Below are 24,673 nucleotides of genomic sequence, written 5' to 3'. Positions count from 1 at the left end.
AAGGGGATTTGAGTTGAAAACCCGAAAAAGGGCGACTCAAATTTTGATCAAAATAGGATATGAGGTGATTAGAGCAGCTCAAACTTTGATCAGATTGGGGCATGTGGTGATCTTGCTATACCTGAATCAACAGGAAAGGGTGGCAACAACTTGGGGTATCAACAAAGTACTGTAGATCTCCTAAACATATGTCAAACTCAGAATGGTCTTCAGAAAGTTTGTACAAAGAAGTTCAAGCTGTGATATCTGGGGCACCTAGTCTTCATACTATTTATGTTGAATTTGTTATTATTGGAATACTTTATTTTTTTCGAGATACGTGTTCTCAATCCATTCCTCTTTTATTTTTCCTATCCTTAATAATTTATTCATTTCGAGCCATGCTCCCAAATCAATTCTATTTTTCTCATTGTTATGATATTTTGTAAGCATGTTGCATTGGAATAATGATTAATGGACTAATAAAACTTTCAAAAAGGAAGTTTTGCATATTACTCTAGAAGTTTTTAAATAGTACAGGAACCTGAAACATGACTATTGTTTAGAACACACCAAGTTTAAAGGTTGAAATGTCTAAGAAGGAAAAGTCTAAATTAAGACTATCCATTCAAATTTTGTTGTCAAAACATTGGTTGAACAAAAAGACAAGATGTCGTGTTGGTAACAAAGCTTCAATAAACAAACAAGCAATAATCACCGAGTAATAAGAAGAGGTTTTCTCGGAGACAATTTTTTTACAATTGTGCATAAACATTTGGTACGACACCCTGAGAATGGTGCAAAGACCAAGGAGCTTCACATCCTATACCTTTTGAATTGTAGTAGGAGAGGATTGAGAAAATGCTAGATCTTTCTACCCTTGGGTTATAGTGGGAGAAAGATGGTACAAAGTTTACATCCAGTGGATTGAACTTGGAGGTTTACAGTGGGGGCAATCCGGTTAGGTAAGATACTAGCGTTACCAATCGGACAAGATAGCATTCTGACGGCATTAAAGCCTTGTTGAGAGCAATGACAACCTAACCATTAAAGAGGGATCATTCTCATGACATTTCTGCATTCATGCAAATATCATTCATACATATCTAGTGAGGACTATTTTATTCATTTTAATCACGACATCCTAATCGCTAGGTATAAATAGGTCCATGAAATGGATTCTACAGGTCATGTTCTCCAGAGAACAGATCAATGATGTTACCCATACCCCTGAAGTTGAAGTGGGATAGATTGAAGTCATCATATCAAGTCTTATCTCCCTGAAATTATAGCGGAGTAGACTAAAAACAGTAGATCTTATCTTCCTGTACTGGCAGCGAAGTAGATCGAAAGCACTAGCCTTATCTCCCTGAGCAACAGTGGAGTAGGTTAAAGACTGAAGATCCTGTCTTCCTAAGCAGTAGTGGAGCAGATCGAAGACAGCGAATCTTATCTTCCCAAGGTAGTAAGGAAGCAGATTTAAGCCACCTTATCTCCCTGAGCAGTAGTGGAGTAGGTTGAAAATTGTAGATCTTGTCTTCCTATACTGGCAGTAAAGCAGATTGAAAGCACCAGCCTTATCTCCCTGAAGTTACAGTGGAGTAGACTATAGATCTTATCAAACCTTATTTCCCTGAAGTTGCAGTGGAACAGATTGAAGATATAAATTACCGATCTTATCTCTTTGAAGTTGTAGTAGAGCAGATCATATCAAACTTCATCTCCCTGAAGTTGTAATGGGGCAGGTTGAAATTACGAGTCTTATCTCACTGAAGTTGCAGTGGAGCAGACTAAAGATAGCGAATCTTATTTCCCTGAAGTTGCAGTGAAACAGATTGAAGCTATAAAATACCGATCCTATCTCTCTGAAGTTATAGTAGAGTAGATCATATCAAATCTCATCTCCCTAAAGTTGCAGTGGGGCAGGTTGAAATTATGAGTCTTATCTCCCTGAAGTTACAGTAGAGCAGACTGAAGATAGCAAATCTTATTTTCCTGAAGTTGCAGTGGAACAGATTAAGGCTATAAATTATAGATCTTATCTCTCTAAAGTTGCAGTGGAGCAGATTGAAGTTACTAGTCCTATCTTCCTAAAGTTGCAGTGAAGCGGATTAAAATGATAGATCTTATCTCTCCGAAGTTGCAGTAGAGCAGATCGCATCAGACTTTATTGAATCTACAAGTCTTATCTCACTGAGGTTGCAGTAGAATAGATTAAAGATAACAGATCTTATCTCTCTGAAGTTGCAGTAGAGTAGATCACGATAAGTCTTATCTCCCTAAAGTTGCAGTGGAGCGGATCAAAATAATGAATCCTATACCTTTGAAGTTGCAGTAGGTTGGATTGAATTTACCATAACAAGTCTTATCTCTCGAAAGTTGTAGTGGAGCAGACTGTAGATAGCAGATCTTATCAAATCGAACCTTATCTCCCTGCAGTCGCAGTGGAGCAGGTTGAAACAATAAGTCTTATCTCCCTGAAGTTACAGTGGAGCAGGTTGAAGATACAATTCTTATCTCCCTAAACTTGTAGTGGAGCATACTGAAGCTACTAATCCTATCTCCCTGAAGTTATAGTGGAGTTGATTCGAGCGATGAATCCCATACCTTTGAAATTGTAGAGGATTGGATTAAATCTTATCATACCAAGTCTTATCTCCCTGAAGTTGCAGTGGATCAAACCGAAGATAGCAAGTCTTATCTCCCTGACGTTGCAGTGGAGCTGACTAAAACCAAAACCTCATCCCCCTGAAGTTGCAGCAGAGTAGATTGAAGCTACAAGTCATATTTTACTAAAGTGTAGTGGAGTGGATCGAAGCAACAAGACACAGTGGATTGAAATAAAGCTACTTGAAGAGAAGCGTCAAGAGAAGTCAAGACTTGGCGAGACCGGGCAAATTTGGTCTTTCTTAGTCTTTGCTTCATTCCCGTTACACGACAATGAAGCAAAGAGGGGTAGTTGTAAAACCCAAATTTAGCCCGAGCCCACACCAAATCAAACCCAACCTAAACACTAGCCCAATAACTAACCTAAACAGCCCAAAATTGAAGCCCAAATACCCATCAGACCCAACAGCTAGTCAGACTAGGGTTTCAGATACTGAAACCCTAGTTCCTGGCCACCACCTGCTTCTGACACCAGGCCGCCGCACGTCTGTCACACCACCGCCATGCCTACTTGCCACGTCAATCACTTGCAAACAATAAAGAAAGACAACAGCAATAGTAGCAAACATTGGACTTTTTTCTTTTTCTTTGCTTTCAGCTATAAAGCCGAATATTGTAAAGGAAATGAGGGGATTTTTTATTTTTCTTTCGGCTAAAGCCGAATATGCTGTAAAGAAGAAGGGACTCTTCTTCCTTTTTTGTTTGTTACGAACATTGAGAAAATAAAAACAAAAAAATTCAAGGTGATTGGTTTTTTTCCCCTTTGATTTCAGCTTTTTATTTATTTTTTTTCATCATCATCTTTTTATTTATTTATTTATTTTTTTCATCATCTTCTTTTTTTTATAAACAAAAATAGTAAATAAAAGGAAAAGAAAAACTTACCGGAGACGCCCCGTGACTCTCTGTCGGAGGGTGGTTCTCCGTCGCCAAACTCGGACCGAGAGAAGGCGCGGGGATCTTTACCTTTGGCCATTGGTTCATGAAGGCTCGACCTTTATTCGGCTTTTGAAGTAGGGTTAAAAACCCAGTTTTTTGTTGCTCCGGCCACCACCTACGGCAGAGACGCGGCGGAGCCATGGTGGCCGACACGGCGGCACTTAATCGGGGCTACAGGCCTGAAAAAAGGGGGTTGAGAGAAAATTCCTTTGTTTTTTTTTTGAAAAGGATGAAAGTGAATTTTTTTTAGACAAATTTTAGTATTTAAAGAAGCATGAAACGACGCCGTTTTTGCAAGAGGGGTCAGGTGCCAAAACGACGTCGTTTTGGCCCTTACCCGTGACCCGACCCGTCCACCCTCAGAATCCGCGTGTTTCTGCGGTAAATGGGATGTTTATGCGCCAGGTCCTTCCGTTTTCACACTGTAGTGCAATGTGGTCCCTCTTATTTTCTTAAATTTAGCCGCGTAATTTTCCGTGCATTTCATTTCAGTCTGCGTCAAAACGCTGCGCATAGGGCTTGGGATATTTTCCCATCCAGCCCTCTGTTCTTTGAGCGCTTAGATTTTGGTCCCCGGGGACCCTTTTTTTGTTTATTTGCGTTTAAAACCCCGAATTTTATTTTAAAATCCAATTTAGCCCCCTTTTTTTGTTATTTTGGTTATTTTATCATTAAAATCAACGAATTTGATATTACTATTATATTTATTATTGCTTATTATTATTAGTTTTTATCTCCCTTTTATTTATATATTCATTATTATTATATTATTTCATGAATTAGTTTCGCATTACCTTTTTATATTTTATATTTTATTTTATTCGTTTATTTCTTATATACCTATATTTATCTAATTATATTATTTAATTATTTATTATTTACTTCAAGTTTTTTATATACTTTCAAAATATTATTATTACGGCTATTATTAGTATTTACCCATTTTATCCTTTAATTATAAACTTTGTTATACACATATATTTCTTTTATACATGTATATATATATATATATATATATATATATATTTTATAATTTCATCTATTTGCTTTGTTGTTATAATGGCTTCACTTGGTGTTCATTTATTTATTTATTTATATTATGATTATTATTTTCTAAATGCTTGAGTTTTTATTTGTTTATTTACTTGTTATTGTGTATACATGATTGATTTTTTATATATTCGTCATCTTATTTATTTATCTTTCTTGTCCGCTCATATTATTTTTACTTGGATTATCATAATTGTTATTCCGTCATCAATTTTACCCAAATTCATAAAAAGAAAATTTTGAAAAAAATAAAGGCAACACTCGGTATTTGAGATTTTCGAGAGAATTAAGCCCTAACGTATTGGGTTTCAATTTTCTTCGTTGAATCTAAATAATCGAGAATGCTCTTTAATCAAAATAAATAAATAAAAAGCTCATTATCGGGAATTCAATACGTCGGGTCCTAATGCATTGGATGTGACACGTTTTCTCGAGATGAGGATTTTTTCTAAAAATTAATAAAGGAAATATTCAATGTTTAGAATTTTGAGAAATTGTGCCCTAACGTATTGAGCCGCGATTTCTTCATCTGACTTAAATAATTGAATATCCTTTTAAATTTTACTATACGAGTTTTTTGGACAAGCTCATTTTTGAGGAGGTGAAATATCATGCCCTAACTTATTGGGTGTGACATTTTCTCTCTCCGAAATGAGAGGGTCTTAACGGGTAATTTGATTTATAAAAGTTTTTTAATAAAGGATCGTATTTTAAATCTCTTTAAAGTTTTCAATTTTCGACACTAAGACATTAAGTAATCAACTAGGTACCAATTTTGGGCGTTACGAGGGTGCTAATCCTTCCTCGTGCGTAATCGACTCCCGAACCCATCTTTTTGAATTTCATGGACCAAAAGCATTATTTTAATAAATCTAAACCGTTTATTAAAAACAACCACTTTTTAAGGTGACCCGATCACACCTCATCAAAAAAGATTGGTGGCGACTCCTATATTCGTTTTCATTTTTCAAAACCCAAGTCGACCCCGTTTTATCAAAAAAATGGTGTCAACAATTAATCATAAGATTGTAAATGGCAAGAAACTTGATATATAAATATTAAAGTATTAATTGAGTTTAGAGAGGATATGAAATTAGGTTGATAAGTAAGAATATAGAGAACTAAGATTATGTATTGAAATAAGTTATACAATCTGTGAATAAACTATATATGCTGGAATGAAAATATCATATTAAAGCCAAGTTATGGTATTAATATCATTAAATGTTTTAAAGAATTATTTAAATGATAATTGGTAAATTAAATAAGTGAATTAGATATGAAAAGTAAATGTTAGTTAGTTGATTTGTGCTTCACTTTCACTCGATTGTTGAACCGGAAGGATGTCATAGCCTTTTATACGTGAGTATAACCAGATACTATATCTCCAAAATATCTACGTAATTATCCTTCAAATACATATCACATTTTATGAAACTCAAATCCTATAATAACCTCCACATATCAACTCAGACAGTATCTGATAAACAAAGTGAATATCTTCATCGAATTTTAGACCAAGCATTCTTAATCGATTCATATACTCTAAAGCATATTTAGATTTTTTTTACAAATAAATTTTAATGTTTCCTGCATGATCTCGAAATAAATAACAAATAATAAAAGATACAAATCAAAATTGTCAGTTCTAGAACAATGTCATAAATTGATAATCCCAGTGTTATAAGTAATGTTACAATAATAGCTCTAAAAGTGAACCAACATTGTTAATGTTCTAACAATCTCCTCTTCTGGGCTTCTTTAAAAAATCTTAATAGTAAATATGTTATACCCCCCATAAAAGCAATAAACAAAGAAACTAGATTAATCAGATGCATCTGAGTCCATAATCCATCTACATATGAACTCCAACTCAACAAATGCTTAAGTGGCCAACAGTATAGCTTCTCCTGATCAAAAATTTATATTGGGAATAACTTGATTTAAAGAACTGTACTCGTTCGTTTGGTATTGTATTGCTTGAAAAAGAAATGACGCCACCTACTCTAATATTATCCTTCTGTTCAAAGACCAATTTGGTAAACAATCTCACATTCACGCACTAAACGCAACCAAACACAAGTATCAACCATTCTGACTTGTTGAACCAAACGTAAGCATTTAATATTACAAGTGAGGTGTTAAGTAATCTTGTTAGAGGAATCATATTGTTGAAAGCTAATCTTCTCCTTTCCAAAATCAAATTCGTGTAAAAGCCGAAGTTCATAAAACAACAATCTTATTTTTTTAGGCTTGCATCTTGCTACCAGCCAGAATTCGTTGGATTTGAAGGCCTCGGCTGAAAGCTTGGTTGAATAGCAGCCTGGTCTGGAATTCTGAGACGAAGGGGAACCATGCTAATATAGTTATTGGTGCAAACAGCAACACCCCCATCATGTATTCGTACCCTCTTGCTAGGGCCTTCACTGACCCCCACATTCCTATTCCCTTCACCACTGTCCGGCATGCTTGTGATATCTGATCATTCATCAACATTTCAACACAACTAAATTAAACCCAATGTTCATCCATTGATAGAGTATAGAAATGACAAATAATTAGCGCCAGCACGTACCTGCAGAAGAGCCCACCCTGTCGGCACAAAGGCCAGTATGCTCTGAAAGATATCTCCAATTGTGAGATCAAGGAAATAAAACAGCATTGCAATAGTGACTATACTCCCCACAAACATGACTAGCTTAACAAGTCTGAACATTAGCTGGAAATCCGCACTGAACTTCATCCTACCCATGGACACTATCTGCAAATTTAAAATGTGGCGTCAGTTTCTTTTAGAAAGCCAACCAAGGGATGATTCTCGTTTTGGAATGATTTTATGGGGTTTCGAGTCTCACCTTTAAAATAATCAACACGCCAACAATGACCAGCCAGGAAAGACAATAAACCTAAAACCAAGAACAAAAAAAGCAACTTTATGAACATTCTTGGTATTTACAGATTAGCAACCCTTAAATACAAGATCTTTCAATTATGTAGCAGTGTTACAGAATTCAACTTGTAGAAATATTGTCATCTTTTCCAAATGACACGACAATAGTCTACTCTGTTCGCTATCTACCATGGGATTCATCCTTAATAAGCATTACCGTCACGCATGCATCCTAAGGGAAGCAATAGAATGTAAAAAATCTTGAGGTCTTTTTTCTCCTAAATGATTGCATGTTAGATTAATCAAAGAGAATTTAGTACAAGACTAAAATTTGAAAATAGCTTTTAACCTTAAAAGAAATTTAAGATACTAGATTAGAAGCTGATGGACTGATACTAATACTCACCACAATGCTCTGCCGAATACCTTGTCTGATACTGGTGGTCATGTTTAGATGATACACAATTCCATACTGGTAAATGAAGAAACGTATAGAAAGAATAATCTCAACAAGACATCCCATAAACCCGGTGTGGCGCAGGTGCTCCTGTTCTTCCTCCCACCAAGATTCCCAGCTCTTAACTGAGGGAACTCCAATACCACCTCTGCAACTAATCCACTTTGACCAATCTTCCCAATCTTCTACTATCTTTTGCCATTCAAATCCCGATGGATTCAGAAGGAAAGGAGCAAACAGCCAGGATAAGACTAAGAACCACATTGAAAATGAGAGGAGTGCATAAGAGACGGCTCCACTTGCTGCAGAACCATAAATCTTGTAACATATAAGCAATACCATTAGCTCCAGCCCTTTTACAAAGTGGCTTCTTGAGTACAAGCGGTAGTTCTCTGCGAATTTCTCATGCCGCACCACAAAACCACGCCCTGTTGCTCTGTATTTAGCCCCACCATGCAAAATAGTGCGCCCAAAGTAATGGACTCTTGTTCCAAGGGAGAAAGTGAAGAACACAGATGCCAACTGAAGCTGCATGATTATGATGTCACCTAATGCAGTTCTAAATCCTCTCTCCAATCCAATCTCCATTACCATGGGTAGTACTGTTAAAACGCCTAATTGAACTATAGACTGCGAAGCCATGGCTGCCTTAAGAGAATCATTTCCCTTAGCTGAAGCATACTTAAGTATTGCCTGCTCTAAACCACTTAATGACAAATAAAGTCTTCCATACAAGAAAAAGTAGACTGTAAAGACAACCAACTGCACAATAACAGGAAGGGATTCACATTAGCTCTGAAAAGGTAACATAAAAGAGTCAAAAACAAAAAAAACAAAAAACCCTAACAATTACTAACTTTCTAATTAATCTTAAGCTCTCATTGCAGGGACTCTCCATATGTTTAATGTTTTCATAGACTAGCACTTCCAAAGTTATGATGATTTAAATGACTAGACAATCTACTCTACTTTTATTTAATTAGATTAATCACGAGTTGAATCTTGCAAGGATAAAGAATTACCATTGAGCTGAAATAAAATCCAACAGTAGTAAAGTAGCAGGACAACATGCGAAAAAAGTCAAATCGATGGCCTAATCTGTAGATGTCTCTGCTGAGTGTCTGCTCCCCGTTACCACAAGCCACTTTCGCTTCAAAAAGTGAAATTTGGTTTAACCCAACGTCCCTACCTTTCCCAACCTGAATATATTCATGATGAGTAATGTTCCCTCGTCTCAGGGTTGAGTTAAAACCTGTTAAAAGTACAATAAATATTAGATAAAAAAAAGATAGTATATTCATATATAAATATAAACTCACTGAAGACACAGTAGTTTAACTGATTTAAGATCATTACCAGCAAAGATGTCCTCACTCAAGTTGATGCCACGAGAACCTTTGCTGATGCCTCCACGGGTTATATGGAAGATTCTATCGAACACATCTGGATGACCATAATGGAAACGAACCCTAAAACCCACGAACAAAATTTTTTTTCTAAGTATATCAAATCATACACTGGAACCAACTTCGAGATCACTTGCATTAAACAATGCGTAAGAAACTCAATATAGCTCATATGCGGTGGTTTCGGCGTGGCTTGCTGTCCTATAAAGTAAAACTACAGACAAAGGGATGAAGGTTCGGATAGGGTGCTTATATTTATTTCTAAAGTTTTCGTATCTACCACTTATATGCTAACAATATATCGATTACAATTATTACCTGTTATAAATGAAAATGCACTTCCGTTCATATCATAAAGTATTCTCTCGGCAATATAGTTTAAAAAATAAATAAATAATTGTTGATAGCGCTTTTGTCATGACATAATAGCCTTGATTCGATTATAGGAAGAGGAAAGTAAGATGAAAACATACTTTAGTGGTCTTGCAAGAACTCTTTGACCAATGGTGACAAAGCTTGTTTCTTGATTTGACATGAACCAAGCTAGAGAAGAGACGCTGCATAATAGCGATTCCAAAGCATAAAAGTTAAACCCCCAGATGTTCACGTAAGGAGTTAGCAGATATGACAAACAAGACCAAGCAAATAACCAAATAAGCAAGTATTAATGTTCAGTCAGACCTCCCCGTAAAGATATGCTCTCGAACTCCTAAAATTGTAGGTGGTCTTACTCCATGATCCTCATTAAATTCTTCCAAAAGATTACGCATTTTGAATGCTTCTTCCAAGTAATTGTCCTGAACAATATTGGCGCTAAATGTCATTCGATCTACTGCAAAAAGCCGTTACTACTTAGATAATCACAAACCTTTATGGCCTTACCTGATTCATATCAATGGTTTGAAGAGCTTCTCCACGAGTAAATATTAAAGCATGATTCTGATTTTCAGGTTTTCCTTCTCCTAACTTTGCATTTCCTGGCAACTTTATCCGATAGAGTTCCTTCAAAGAAGATAAAAACACTAGTCAGCAATTATGGTGGCACTGTAATGACACAGGTTATTCTATATGCAGTTTATAAGGATGGATACCTGGTCAAGACTATCAACACCTTTAACCAGTACAGAATAGCAAACCTTCTGTGCTCTTCCACCTTCCCTTTCTTCAACTTCGTCAATGTATGCCACACGAAGCGAGGGATTACTGTATAAGAAAAAGGAGTTAGAAAGGGAGAGAGTTCAAGATGTCAAACAAAAAGACCTAAAGAAATATATTATTAGATTAGGTACTTACTTAACCATCAAATTCAGGATGTCAGTTGCACGACGGTCTCCATTCCTTTTTTGATTTCCATAGTTTTGACAGGTAGCAACATAAGTAAATTTAAGATCAGCCACTGCCTCCAACTGGGCATACAGGGATTTCTGGCTTCTCTTATCTTCATCAGGTGCAGTTAAGATGGCTTTGTATCCTTCTAATATTTCTACTCAGACAAGAGTCAAGGTTAAGGGTTAAGGGTTAAGGAATTAGTATCTATGTATCAGGAAGTAAAGTTTTTAATAGGGTTTATGGTTTAAAAATTAGGATTTATGAATAGTGGTTTAATAATTAGATATTAGGGTTAAGGAATAACGTTTTATGGTTTTGGAATCAGGGTTTTATATTGGAGTTTAGGGTTTAAAAAATAGATTTCCTTGTCCATAATTTTACTTTTTTGGTCAATAAAGTTGGTGATAGGAGTTACCCAATACAGGTCAGGGTATTTGGTGCTTACCACGTGCTATTGAATGAGTACTCAATCAACTAAACTAATAATATCAGAGCATAATTTCCCTATTCTCATTATAATCAGCTTGCATGGAAGACGAACGACCTGAAAAGACCTCTGAGTCTGGCTATTAAAAGAACATACCATTTTCAGTAGCCATGTCGAGAAAAGCCTGAATTTTCAAAGCTCGTCTGTAATACATCATTCCTCTGACTGCAGTTCCAATGATCATTCGGGAGAGGGATACACAAATAGATAAATTAGTCAAGATAGGAAATAATGAATTAAAGAGAGAAACTAAAGCATCAAGCACCTGTCCTGCACAGAGTTTGTCCCCTCAAGGAGACCCAGTGGCGAAGCTGCAAGATTTTTTCGTCATTTTCCCAAATCTCACTCTCCTTACAGTTGAGTCGCTCAGTAAAGTTGTTCCACTCATCTAAACGAAGCCAATAACAGATATAACATTGAAGTTATCTAAAAGAAAAAGGAAATCACAAGAAACGATATTATGGAAGTTTACAATATAACGAACCTGGAAATATTTTCTGCAGATAGAAAATGATAGATACACCATCCTCATTTTCCATCTCAAGTTCAGTTTTGGAATAGACAGTCTCTTCACTATAGTATGGAGTCAGGACACTGACAATGGCAAGAAGATGAATTCAATTATTCAAAGGGGGGGGGGGTGGAGTAGACTTCAGCATATGCTAAGACACAGAAGAACACAATCACGTTTCCACGGCAAAATGTCAGAACTGCATTAGCAATTTTATGTGCTATGTCTTTCAAAAAAAAAAAAGTGCAATCGAAATAGTATGCCAAGAAAGTAAATTTACCTTCAAAAGGATCATGAGACATGTAACCAGAACATATATTCGATGACTACATTAAGCAAACATAGAATACCTGAACGAGAGCATGTTACGAACTCGAGGAGCACGTGGCATATCCATAAACAATGAATTTGCAAAGAATGCAATCCTTCTACGTGCCTCAAGATTTGATGGTATATCAATGCCAGATTCTTTGATTGTTAGAAGGATATGAAGACGTCGTATCTAAAACGTGGGACATTTGTTGTTAGAAAATGTCAAAGATTCCTATCAAATAGAAGTTCTTTGAACTATTATTTGTGCTTCAAGTAATATCCGTTATTTTATTTTATTGCATAATGTACCTGTTCTACCCAATGTGCAGTTAGCACGGGAGGGAACACTAGAGCAGGTTTTTCTTCAGTGCCAGCAAAAAGTTGCCTTCCCGATTCCTTGTTACTATGTCCTAGCTCTACTAATTCGCTGTACAATATGACAAGAAAAAAGGAAGGGAATTAAGCTTGTGTAGAAAAAGGCAACCTCTAGAGAACATTTTTTTCCATATTCTGCAAAACAGAGTTCACTAACCGTATCTCGTTGACCATCATATCACGGGTCACCACTTCTAACATATCTTGCAGCAAGAAAACCACAGCATCCTTTTTAGAGGGATCACCATCTTTCTGCAATAAAAAAAAAAAAAAGATCAAAAAGGTATTAACTAAAACCGCAAAATGAAGAAATAATTATGTTTATTACTTCTCATATCAAACTGACCAAGATCCCCACAAGCTCCACAAATTTCTTCCAAAGGACAGGTAAAGGAGCCATTCTGAAATTTGCAAGAAGAGTATTCTTCGAAATGTTACTCTCGATTTCCATTATAATAATTCTTATGGTCCTGTTACATTATAGGTACGTACAATCAGAAATACTAGCATTGAATCTGAATAATTTAACACACTAAACAGAATTTAATGGTTTCAAAATGCAACAACATCAATCATAAGGAAAACCTTAAAAGTTAAACTAAGATCAATACAGAATTAACAACCTTTTCTCATTCTCTCCAACCACCAGAGTGTTTAGAACAAGTTTGAAAGACTCAAAGCATTCAGTTACAGCACATTTCATGTATTCATCAGCACAGATGCGCTTCCAAAGTTCAGAGTCCTTCGAACGGAACTGAGCTGCCATGTCCAATGCAATTGGGATCTGTAGAAGGAGACATAGAGTCAACACAAACTAAAGCAACTAAACCAAATGCGAGTTTAAGGGACTTTGCGGACCTTGCTTGCTAGCAAAAATGGTGGCCACTGAATCAGTTTCAAGCTAGGATCTGATGTATAAGGAACCAGTAGAAGGTCCATCTCCCTGTTTTAAAGAATACACAGTTTTAGTTAAACTGCATGTAGAGTAAAGCAAATAAACTAAATACATTTAAACCCTTGTATAAGGAACCAGTAAAAGGCCCACCTCCCCGTTTTAAAGAAATACCCAGTTTAACTGCATATAGATTAAAACATAATAAATTGAATACGAGTTAAAACATCTATGGAAGGGAACTTTCCTGTCACTAATTAGGTCTTCTTCACGAAAACTACAAATTACTTCATTCCATAGCTGAGCAAATTTTGCAGCTTCGCTTCTTCTGTTTGCTGTTACCTGTGCATGACAATGATTCAATCATTAGTATCGCTTATGTCATTGTACAACAATATAATGAGTCAGTAGAAGTTTAACCTTAGCAAATCGCTTTGATAAAGAGAATCCTCTCTTCCGCGATTTATCAGTAGGTACCAAGTATGCATTAAATGCACCTGGCAGGGACTGGAACCGTGATCTTAGCATGCCCAAAGTTCTTATCTGAAGAAAAGAAGAGTGAAAGAACAAATAACTCTTTACTTTTTGTGTGGGAGTGTTGTAAAGTTGGTGCATATTAACAAGCCAGTTCTTGATGTGACCAGTTACAAAAGTTACTCCAAAAACTCCATAAGCAACTTGCATGGCTGCAGTGAAAATATAAACTAATGATTGTTTCCAGTCATAGGAAAAAGTATTCTAGTACAACATAGGAAAAAGTATTCATGTGGGAGGCAAGGCCTAATAACCTAGATGACATAATTCACAATCCAGGTTGAGTTTCTCAAAATTGGGTTCATTGTCCATCCATTCGACAGAGAGCTAAAACAAATTTTGCCAAACAGATAATTTATCTCAAGTACCGCTACTTGATGCCCAACAATCTAGCCGTGGTCAGCGTCTTGCTTTTTGCAGAAAAGAATGGACATTAAGTAAAGGGCAAATAAGCTAATCGGATAAATGACGTCCAACAATCATGGACAGTACGTGAATGTAGATCAAGAAAGAAGATGGGAAAGGAGTTCTAAAATAAAAGCAAAATGGTTTCCAAAGGATTACCTCTCCAAGGCGATCAAAAGCCCCACTAACGCCACCATATATAGTTGAGAAAATAGAATACCAAATTTGAGTGTCCATAAAATAAACCTGCAAGAAATTCCAAAAGTAAAAAGACATTTTCACCAGATATGCTATAGTAAGTTGATAGAAAGGATAAAAAAGGGTCTAAATAGTAACAGACCAACACTACCGGTGCCCAAAGTGACACAACTCCTAAGTGGTTCTCAGCTGAAATGAAAAGATAGCCATTAACAAAAAAATAAAAATAAAGCAGAAAATAGAAATTTTATTCTAATAAAAGGGAGAAAAAGAAACAAGCACCATTTGGGAAAAATTCATGCCATGCATATTTAACACGATGAATGCTCATTATGTCTTTTGTTGGCTGCACCAGTGGTTTTATCTGAAGGAAAAATGCGCAGGGGTTTAAAATAGAAATCAACGACTGAACTCTCTATTTTGAATGGCAAAATAAAAGGAACAACCAAGATCACCTGGACAAAATAGCTGAATGCAAACTTGGCACACAAAAGTATTAACCAAAACAGAGTATACCTGAAAGAGAAATATATTTAAACTTAATGAAATTTCAACCAACTGAAAAAAGGAATACATAACTGGAAAGTGTTGTTACATGGCGCAAGGTAGTGTATCTATTTTCATACTTACTTTATAAGCGCAAACTGACTTTCATGTATTCCCCTCCCGACATAAACTCTAGGCTGCACACAGGGAAACTCGATCAAGAGATGGCACAAAACAACTGATGGTATAGCTTGATGATATAAATTTTTTTTATCTATTCATATCTCATTTAAAAACAGTAAAAAAGAAAAGTAGGTTTAAATTCATATCGGAAAGATGAATGACCAAATGTTGTAAAGACAACATGATGAATTTTGTGAGACTAGAAATATAAGATTAAGAGTAGCTTTCTTCAAGATTGATAATACTAGACCCTATGACATATACTGAGCTTAAGATAGAAGTTCAATTCATATGCTTTTCTCAACATTCAGGTCTTTTGCTAACTGATACGTGAAAGCCATTCTATATTAATCGCTATGACTATATCTGATTTCAAGTTCATGCTTCTCATATGATATAAGAACGTAGCAATGAACTATATGGAAATGAAACATATTCAGTACCTGAGACCACCATAACAGTAACCGAATAATGTGCCAATCTGAGTTTTCAATCCAACGCCGGAGCATTGGAAAAATGAACAGAGCAGCTGTCAGTAAATTTGGGAGCAAGTATAGCGCCACAGCCATGACATATAGCGGAGAAACGCCCTTTACTTGATTAAGAAACGATAGCATATCTTTAACGTTCTCAGGGACAAAAGAGAGTTCACGCACATAGAATAGAGGAAGAATGATGACCCATGCAATACTAACTACTATCTTCAGAACGTTTCTCAAAACGTCAGTGAACCTCCATCTATGATATCCTGGGAAGTTGATAGCAAGGTCCAAAACACCTGAAACAAAGTACAGCAAAGTTATAAAATAAATATAAAGTTTGAAGTTGCCCTCACAGGGGAGAAGTTAAGGACGTGAAAAAGAGAGCAAGCGCAGAAAATAATGGTTGTGAAGCTAAACATGATACTTAAAAATTGTGTATCCCCCTCCCCCCAAACCCACGTACTCAAAAAGACACAAACACACAAGCCTTTGATAACCATGCTGTTGTTTAACAAAGAGGAAATACAGCCAACGTGGGGTGGCTCAATGGGCTGAGCTGGCTCGTGGCTCCAATTAATTACTATGAAATGCGCTTGGTTTGAGCCTCTTTGGTGCTAATCTCGAACGCTACAAATGTAGCTTTTTCAAGCGCACATCTTGCCCAGGGATTAGAGCAACCTATTTCCTCCAGGATTTTATGTACGAAAAAAACCAAAAAAAAAAAAAGAGAGAGAGAGAATATGCAAAAATCCACCACATAGAAGTACAGTGTATAGAATAGCTTTAAATGATTCTAAATTTCATAATCTTCTTCGAACTGTCAGCTGAAAACAAAAATAGGGAGGAGCAAAGAAAAAGAATAGTGCAAATAGACTAAAAATATAATTTGTATGAAGGAATAAGTTGCTAACATATGATGCTGCATTAGTAATTCTAAACTGAGAATTGCTTTTGATGGCTTACCAGACAATTAAGAAGATTCAATAATCCATTTCTTTCTTTCTTTCTTTTCCGGTCATGGCTCCATGTTTATTAGTTATACAATAATATTGATGACCAGAAGAAAAAAGCGTTTCAACTATGTTGAAATTCTTCGAGGAAAGAAAATATTAAAAGCTCGCACCATCTTAAGCATCTCAATAGAAGTCAACCTCTTGAATATTAATATTCTAGTCTTAGCAAATTTCAGAGAATAATTGGCTATTAAGAAGCCAAAGACACAAAGCAAATAAAATTCTGGAGGAAAATAAACTTCCTAGAAGACAGCAATTTAAGTAAGAATATCATACTCTGAATGAAACGCAAAATGGCTGCTGTGATGAAAATACTGGATATATCATACAATAAATCCTTTTGAAAGATTTCTGTTAACGAAGCTCCACTCCATGCAATAATGATCATTACCTGCACAAAAAAATATTGGAATATTAATATGTACAAGAATCAAAAACGAAGAGCAAAGGTCACATCTTAATACCTGCAAACCTAGAATATAAAAAGTCCATAGTCGATCAAAACTTCGAAAGAGGTGCCAAAATGTTCTAATCTCAACAAAATTTGATTTGCCGGTGCTTCTACATTTTCTTCGAGAAGTCTTCTTTCCCTGGCATGGTAGCTGTATTAAGCAACACAGTCACTAGCTTATTTAGGAAAAGTGCTGACAACCACTAAGGACTACCGTGTCACGTGTTGATTTGAAAAAGTCACCATCATCACGCATAGGCCATCCAAGAGAGAAGCAATCAGAAGACCTGAAAAGAATTCACCATAACTAAATTAGAACTAAAATTGATACCCTTAAACCAATCAAATTTTTATATCAAAACCATACAAACCAGAAATACTCGTTTAGATCATCATAATTACACCAGTCTGCATGAGAAGCCGTTCCATTTTTGTTCTTTCCGGCTTCCTGCAATATTTGAACTCCCTTATTTGTATCTAGAACACAATATCCAAAGTCCAAGAAAATTCGTCATCAAGCATACCCTTTCAATGACACAGTAAATCGGTTTCACAACCTTCCTCAAGAAAGCCTCATCATCTCCACCATATGAGGGCTTGATATTTTCTCCAGTCACTATGCTAACATTTCCAGCCAACAGGCCATGGAGTTCATGTGCCATCTGAGAGCATCATGGGATGTAATTCAAAATACAACAAACTACATATTTCTTGTTGAAATGAAACAATAATAGGTGAACAAAAGCAAAACCTTGTTGAACAGAAGAAAAAGGGTAGCATTAGATATTCGAAGAATACTCACATTATGAAAAATGTAGCATAGACATTCTGGCATGAACCGGACATTAGCTGCTTCACCCCAGATGAGAAGATATAATCCCATATATAGTATCTTCCTCTGTTGTATTTCTTGAGAGCCTTGAGGCAGCCTATACATAAATGAGTCAGTACAAATTAGACCACAAATTGTTTCGATTTAACAGAAAGTAGAGTTGAAGAGCACAATAGTAATGTACGGAAATATCCGCCAGTAATTAGATGTATAAGTTGTTATTTTTTACCTTAAACTATGTTTACGTCCTAAGAATTTACACCATGTTTTGTAATTCTTAAAAAGCTTGCTCATAACAGCATCAACTGCTCGTTCATCAAGCTACATAAAAGAAATAAGTTTAATCAGTATACAAGCTTAAACTTAGAAGAACAAGTGAAACTATATCTAGGCTTCCATTTGAAATTTCAGTAACCACTGGCACGCGAAAAAGAGATTAAACACCTGTGCATACCATAGTAAGAGGTTTGGGCTTGGGGTGGAGTCTTATATGATTATTGGCAAGCAGCAAAATCAAGTGCTCCCTCATGTTCCTGACATTGTCTCTCTGCAGTGATGAAAGCCAAAATGCATGATATTTGAAGAAGACCATTTATTCATTCAACGACAAGGCTTTTTCTGGCTCGTGGGCGTGGGGATGTTAAAAACTTACCTGGAATCCGAACATGGCTCTTAACCAATCCAAAAGGTCCAAGTCTCCAGCCTTTTGCCTTTGTGGATCAAATCCCGAAGGCCAGTTCAAACCACGAATGTTCCCTAGTGCAACCACAGAAGCCTTAACCTGTATATTAAAGTAAAGTTCAAGTAGCATCCAAAACAATACGCCAACAAATAAGATGCTGGAATGACACTGAGTCAAGACAGCAGCAGAGCAGAGTAGAGCTAGTTCAAAGTGTCTGAAATTTTATATCAATTTCTTCATAATTTAAGGTATGCATATCTTTTCCACATGCTAATAAAATATGATCTCACAGACAATTTCTTTTTGGATCCGCCACTTAATCAGCAGAATGACACATGATACTATGAATTGTTACCTCCTCAAGCTGCATGATAGACTGTGAAGCACCGGCAGCATCCAAAGGAAGAATGTTGTAGGGAGTGTAGATTTCCTTCTTTTCTTGAACATCTTTGGCAGTTGCCATGATCTACCCGAGGAAATATCATTTGAAATTACATTTTATGCCATCAAAATTGGCAATATTATAATCAGCTATTCAATGTAAATAAAAACTTGATGGAATTACTAAACACAGGACTAACCTCGGGAGCAACTTCTTCAACTTTCTCAGTGTTATTAACGGCACAGAGAACTTCAAAAAGCACTCCAGCTGTTTGGTAAGCTTTCTCAAGTTGAGCTCTGTCAACAAATCGGGAAAAGAAATTAGTTGACATTCTCAAGTGTTGTGGATTGGAAACCCCTTGTGATATTAGTTACCTGTCTGCCTTATCTCCCTGGTCCAGTGCTGTAACATAGTGTTCATAATATTGTTTATAGTAGCTCCCAATTTCCCCTGCATCACTCTTTTCTACTCGAGAGGCAAGACTGGATGCATCATCCTACAGTCCAAAATATTAATCATGGTGTGAAATGCTAAAAATGTTTGTGCCATCAAGTTATGCTTATAGTTGTGAGATTGTGAATGATGGTAGCAAAAATTTTGATATGCTTGGAATGAAATAAAACATGGAAGGGAGACCAACCAAACCTTGTTTAATTGTTGTTATCTTCTCACACCAAAGAATAGAAGAAACAGATAAACAGGGCAACAGAAACCTTAGCTAAAAGCAATTGAATATCCAAAACCAAAAGCCCAAATTGTATATGGCTTTTATAAAGTGCAAAATAAGCATATACATACAAACAAGATGAAAATAGATGTATTCATGCAAACATACATCAAAATCAATCAGTGATAACTTAAACTTGATCTCCAAGTAATATTTTCCTTGAATGAGATCCAATAGTTTCCATAGAAAATAAGACCCATCACTCTGGCACGGGAACAAGTAGAATTTCGGTACCGCACTGGTAAGAGGAACAATTAGTATGGAACTTAATTTAAATGCAGTCCCTTTTTGGTCGTAAATTTCAAGTTGTGGTGTCTCCTAAACATCTGATTGACACGGTGACAAAAGCCTTTGGCATGGATTACTAGTAATTACTAGGCAAAAAAATTCCCTATCTGTTGTCTTGGCGGATTCAATTCTCTAACCAAGTACCAACTACCAACCATGAACAAAGAGGAAAGGTGGAGTTCCTTACATAGTTGGAGTACTAATATTAAACATCGAAAGTGACAACCAAACAAAATATCAACCCTCCATTTTATTTCCTTCAACTCCTAAAAATTTATATATATATATGCATACCCTTTTCCTTTTTATTAGACATTGCAAACAAAATTATAAAATGTAACTTTATAAAATCTCCGAATTCAGTATCTCCTTGCCAAGGAGAGAATTTAACTGTGTTCGGTAGGAATATAAAATAGACAATCAATAAAAGTGAAGCAATAGAAGGAATAAAAATCTCAAATTGATACACAAAAATCTGAAATAAATAAAAATAAAAGAATAAAATATTATTTGATATGATATTTAAATACTCAAAACTAAAAAATTATTTGCACAAAAAGAAAAAGAAAAAACTGCCAACTACTTTAATCAATTTCTTTCTTTCTTATTTTTTACTTCACCCACAAGTAGCCTAGGAAAAGACAGAAAACAGAAGTAAATTGACTCATTAAGTGTGGTTTGTTCAGTTTTAAATCAGTTAAGTTAATTTAAATGTGTTTATTTAATCAATTCGTAGTTTTTTTTAAACCGAACCGATCATATAAATAAAAAAACTAATTAAAATTAAATATATAATGTCCGGTATCCGATCAAATGGAAATAAAAAGAATTTGAAGAAAAAGAGGAAGACATCTGTACTTCAAAAATACTAATCTTCCTTTAAAAAAGGAATACTAATCTTTTGCGTAATTAGAGAAGTCAAAATTAATTTAAGAAACTTTTATTCAGTTTAAAATTAATAAAAAAAGTTATTTGTCAACAGAGCTTTTAAATTCTGAAAGAGATTAGAGAATTATTATACATCTTATTAAGATATATTTAAGATATTAATAAGATCATCTATCAAAAAATCCAAGCACAACCTGTAAATTTTACCAAACCACGCTAAGACCTATAGAGATAAAATCCAAACACACAAGATATTATCCAAAATATTACGCAAAACAAACAACCAAGGTAGATAAACTCGAGTTTGTACGTGATTGAGCACGTCACATTATCGTTTCTTTTTTCAGTTTTTTTTCCTTTTTTTTTTCTGGCAAATCACAGGTATTATTATTTTTTTAATAATTTTCTCTTACTATAAAACAAAACTAAATTATAGAAGAAATGCAATAAATTTACTCTCTCTAATCTTTGCCGCAAACCAGTCTTGAACTGCCTCACTCCACGTCCGGTGGAGTTGGGATCCAACCTATCTGCTTTGTCAAAAGCATAGAGACGACCTGTTTTGTTTCGCAATGGATTTTTTTATATAAAAAAGTAAGAAAAGTTTGATTTAGAAAACTTAACGCATGAAAATGAAAATAATGAAATAACAGAAAAGAAAGCTTTGAGACGTACAAAGATATGCGACACGGGGGCGTTCAAGTTCGATCTCTTTGGCAATGCGGAGGATGGGAGTGATGGAAGAACTAAGTGACGAAGGAACGACCTCGTTGTCGAACACCTCCGTGGAGAACGTTGTGGTCGAAGCGCTTCGCGACGGCCGCCTTGTCAGCCCTTGCGGTCCCGTTTCGGCATTCGCCATCACGTACTACCGACCGAGTTAACTCGCTAGCTTGAAACAAAGCCTTCTCAACTCTCTGCTACACAAAAATCCTACAGAAAACAGAAAAGAAAGATATATATGAATAAATGTAGCGTAGAGATGCAGAATCAGAGAGCAGATAACATCTCTCCCATGAGTCAAGTAGAAATCAATAATCAGGTTTAGGTTAGGGTTTCAAAAATTACCCGCTCTGTCGGAAACTTGAAGACGAGAGACGGCTTGAGCCAGGGGCGGGAGGAGGAGGAGAGTATATCACTGTTACGATACTCAGAGAAAATGAATCAGAAAGGAGAAATTGTGAGGGAAAGAGTGGAAAAGAAACAAAGAAATTGAGAGAGAAAAGTTGATGAAAAAATGAATATTGACAGAATGTCATTAACGGAATGCAATGCAAGTACCGGCTATATACCTCTTTTACATATCACCTGAATTCTCGGCTCCCCGAAAACAACTCACTATGATATCAAATTACCAATATAACACTGACTCTTTCTTTCATTTTCTTTTCCTTTCTGTTTACCCTTTTTCACTATTATAAGTGGGGCCGGGTGAGAGCCTTGTTTGGCAAAGGGAGTCGAGAAGAAAAACTTTGGTAAAAAGACATCTCCAGTCCCTCCCAATTTTGAAATTGAGTAAATTAGTCCCTCTTAAAAAATTGGAGCAATTTAATCCATGTCAATTTTGAAATTGAGCAATTAAGGAGAATTAATCATGGTGGTAATTTCTTTCATCCATTGTATATGATTTTAATTGGTACAATAACAATTTTAGCCCTCAATGCTTACATATTTTATTAATTTGGTTTTGATTCTAAAATTCAACAAATTTAGCCTCAACATTTGCACATTTACAAAAATATTGCGGGCTAAATTTGTTAAATCATGACCAGATTGATAGAATGTGTAAGTTATGAGAGCTAAATTTGTTATTATACCAATCAAATTTATGTAAAATAGACAAAAAAACGTTAACATTATGATTAATTGTCCTTAGCTACTCACTTTTGAAATTAATAGGATTAAATTCTCTAACTTTTTTGAAATAAACCAATTTGCTCAATATTAAAATTAAAAGGACTGGAGAGATTTTTACCAAAACTTTTGATATAGTATGCTTTATTTGGATGTAACATTATTTTGATACAAGTTAAATTTATATAAATTTAGACATTATTATTTAAATAGTTGTTATATCTTAATTTATCATTTTATATTAAAATTTGAATACTTTTTATTTATACTCATTTTTATGTTACATGTATTATATATGTGATTTTACGTGTTTAATTTTTAATTTGTTTAATAATATATTTTATTTCTTATAAAGTAATATTTAAATTATTAAATATAATTAAAATATAATATTTATTTTAATAATTTAAATGTTATAACAATAAAAAAATATCTAGCCATAATTAGAGAATGAACAAAATTAGTAATGCTATTTAAATCTTTTTCATGATTTTTCAGTTATTAATTGAATGAAAATATATAAATGTTAAATTTTAATGCAAAATTAAACATTTAAATATAATGAAGTGTGGCTTAAGATGAATACCAAATATAATTTCGAATGAGCCTATGATATAAAGGCAAAGGGTTTCTCTTGAAATGAAATCCAGTTGACATCAAATCTTGAGTGCAATATTTAGAGATTTTTACTCATTTCCTTACAAAAATCAACTTTCATAAAATTATTTTTAATATTTAAAATTTAATAAACATAATATATTATTTTAATATAAAATTAATAATATAATGATTAATAAAGAATATTTTATCATTTAAAAAATCTATATGTAAGTTTTTTATTAGATTAGCTTTTAATTGAATAACAGTGAAAACTAAATTTCATTTCACCTATTCTAAGGAGAAAATAATTTTTAAAAAATAATATTATGTATTAAAAATAATTATATTTTGAAAAACAATTTTCTGAGAGTTTAAAAATAAATTATAATTAAATTAATTTTTAAGTGAATGGTTTCTTTTAATGATAATTATTATTGTAGATAAAATGAAAAAAAGTTAGTGAGCAGTTTCTTTTAAGAGTTAAATGAAAAGAAAACAAAACAAATGATAGAATTTGTTTATAAAAGTTGTGGAAAATGATAAGTATAGAAAGAGTTACTTACTTATCACTTATAGAATTATTTTCAATTATTTCTATTTTATACTTTTAACATTATCCTTTAAATATTTTATTTTTAAAAAATTAAAATTATATTTATCAAACTGTCTAATTATATTTGGTATTTAGATAATATACCAAACAAATTTTATAACTTAAATGCATTACTTAATTTTTCAATACTTAAGTCTTGTTTGATAGACCATTCAAAAAATTAAATCAATTGATTTAAATTTTACACATGTTTGATAATCCAAAATAAAAACAATCTGATAGAATATTTATATAAAAAGTGTGAAAATAATAAGTAGATAAGAGCTACTTATCACTTAATGGAAAATATTTTTAATTAAATCAATTTTATTTTATTAATTTTAATATTTTATTATCTTATAAAACTATACATTTATTTTTTTTATTTATAATAAGGAGAAATATTTAAAATTAAAGATAAAATGTAGAACATATTTTTATAATCTAAAACCTATATTTATTAAACAATTTAATTATATGTCGTAATTAATTTGTCAAACAATTTTATTTTAATTCCGTACTTAAATTTTTAATACTTGGAACACCTTGATTTTTTTGCATTTAATTTTTCGAGTGACATTAAACTATAATAATATAAAATATGGATATGTTATATTTTAATATGTTTATATTTATTACTACATAACATTCAACACATAGTATTAATTTAAGTGTAGCTTTAAAGCAGATCATAAAAGAGACCAATCTGCCCATCTTTTAACTGCATCTTTTATGCTTAGCATTGGCTGACCAGTCTCCTGATTTCTATGTATCCGCTTGGG

At 34.2% G+C, this 24,673-nt stretch overlaps 1 protein-coding gene across 2 annotated transcripts; it reads right to left on the bottom strand.

The window, feature by feature from the left end:
- Positions 1–6,670: 6,670 nt before the first annotated feature.
- LOC105777691 (callose synthase 5) lies at positions 6,671–22,221 on the bottom strand. Of its 2 annotated transcripts, none has more exons than XM_052622623.1 (44): positions 22,138–22,221; positions 21,914–21,983; positions 21,521–21,778; positions 21,302–21,402; positions 19,317–19,438; positions 19,142–19,238; positions 18,916–19,026; positions 18,531–18,659; positions 18,333–18,425; positions 18,108–18,199; positions 17,849–17,975; positions 17,571–17,708; positions 17,418–17,494; positions 17,261–17,333; positions 17,060–17,197; positions 16,872–16,986; positions 15,544–15,878; positions 15,062–15,114; positions 14,887–14,947; positions 14,714–14,795; positions 14,574–14,620; positions 14,393–14,479; positions 13,715–13,837; positions 13,538–13,636; positions 13,261–13,341; positions 13,026–13,186; positions 12,749–12,872; positions 12,560–12,654; positions 12,337–12,454; positions 12,066–12,217; positions 11,689–11,798; positions 11,470–11,592; positions 11,301–11,369; positions 10,682–10,871; positions 10,480–10,591; positions 10,271–10,390; positions 10,070–10,185; positions 9,862–9,945; positions 9,339–9,451; positions 9,005–9,234; positions 7,932–8,744; positions 7,491–7,541; positions 7,211–7,396; positions 6,671–7,113 (listed from the first exon to the last, which is right to left on the bottom strand). In XM_052622623.1, the coding sequence occupies exons 3-44, from the start codon at positions 21,705–21,707 to the stop codon at positions 6,883–6,885; spliced, it is 5,766 nt and encodes a 1,921-aa protein (XP_052478583.1). In that variant the 5' UTR covers positions 21,708–21,778; positions 21,914–21,983; positions 22,138–22,221; the 3' UTR covers positions 6,671–6,882. The 2 variants fall into 2 exon arrangements, with proteins under 2 accessions (XP_052478583.1, XP_052478584.1); XM_052622624.1 differs by having other exon boundaries at positions 17,060–17,185.
- Positions 22,222–24,673: the final 2,452 nt, after the last annotated feature.

Source organism: Gossypium raimondii, chromosome 10 (assembly GCF_025698545.1).
Source record: "Gossypium raimondii isolate GPD5lz chromosome 10, ASM2569854v1, whole genome shotgun sequence".
Taxonomy (NCBI): Eukaryota; Viridiplantae; Streptophyta; class Magnoliopsida; order Malvales; family Malvaceae; genus Gossypium; species Gossypium raimondii.
Note: the sequence above shows the minus strand (reverse complement) of the source record. Positions and strands in the feature narration are given on the sequence as shown.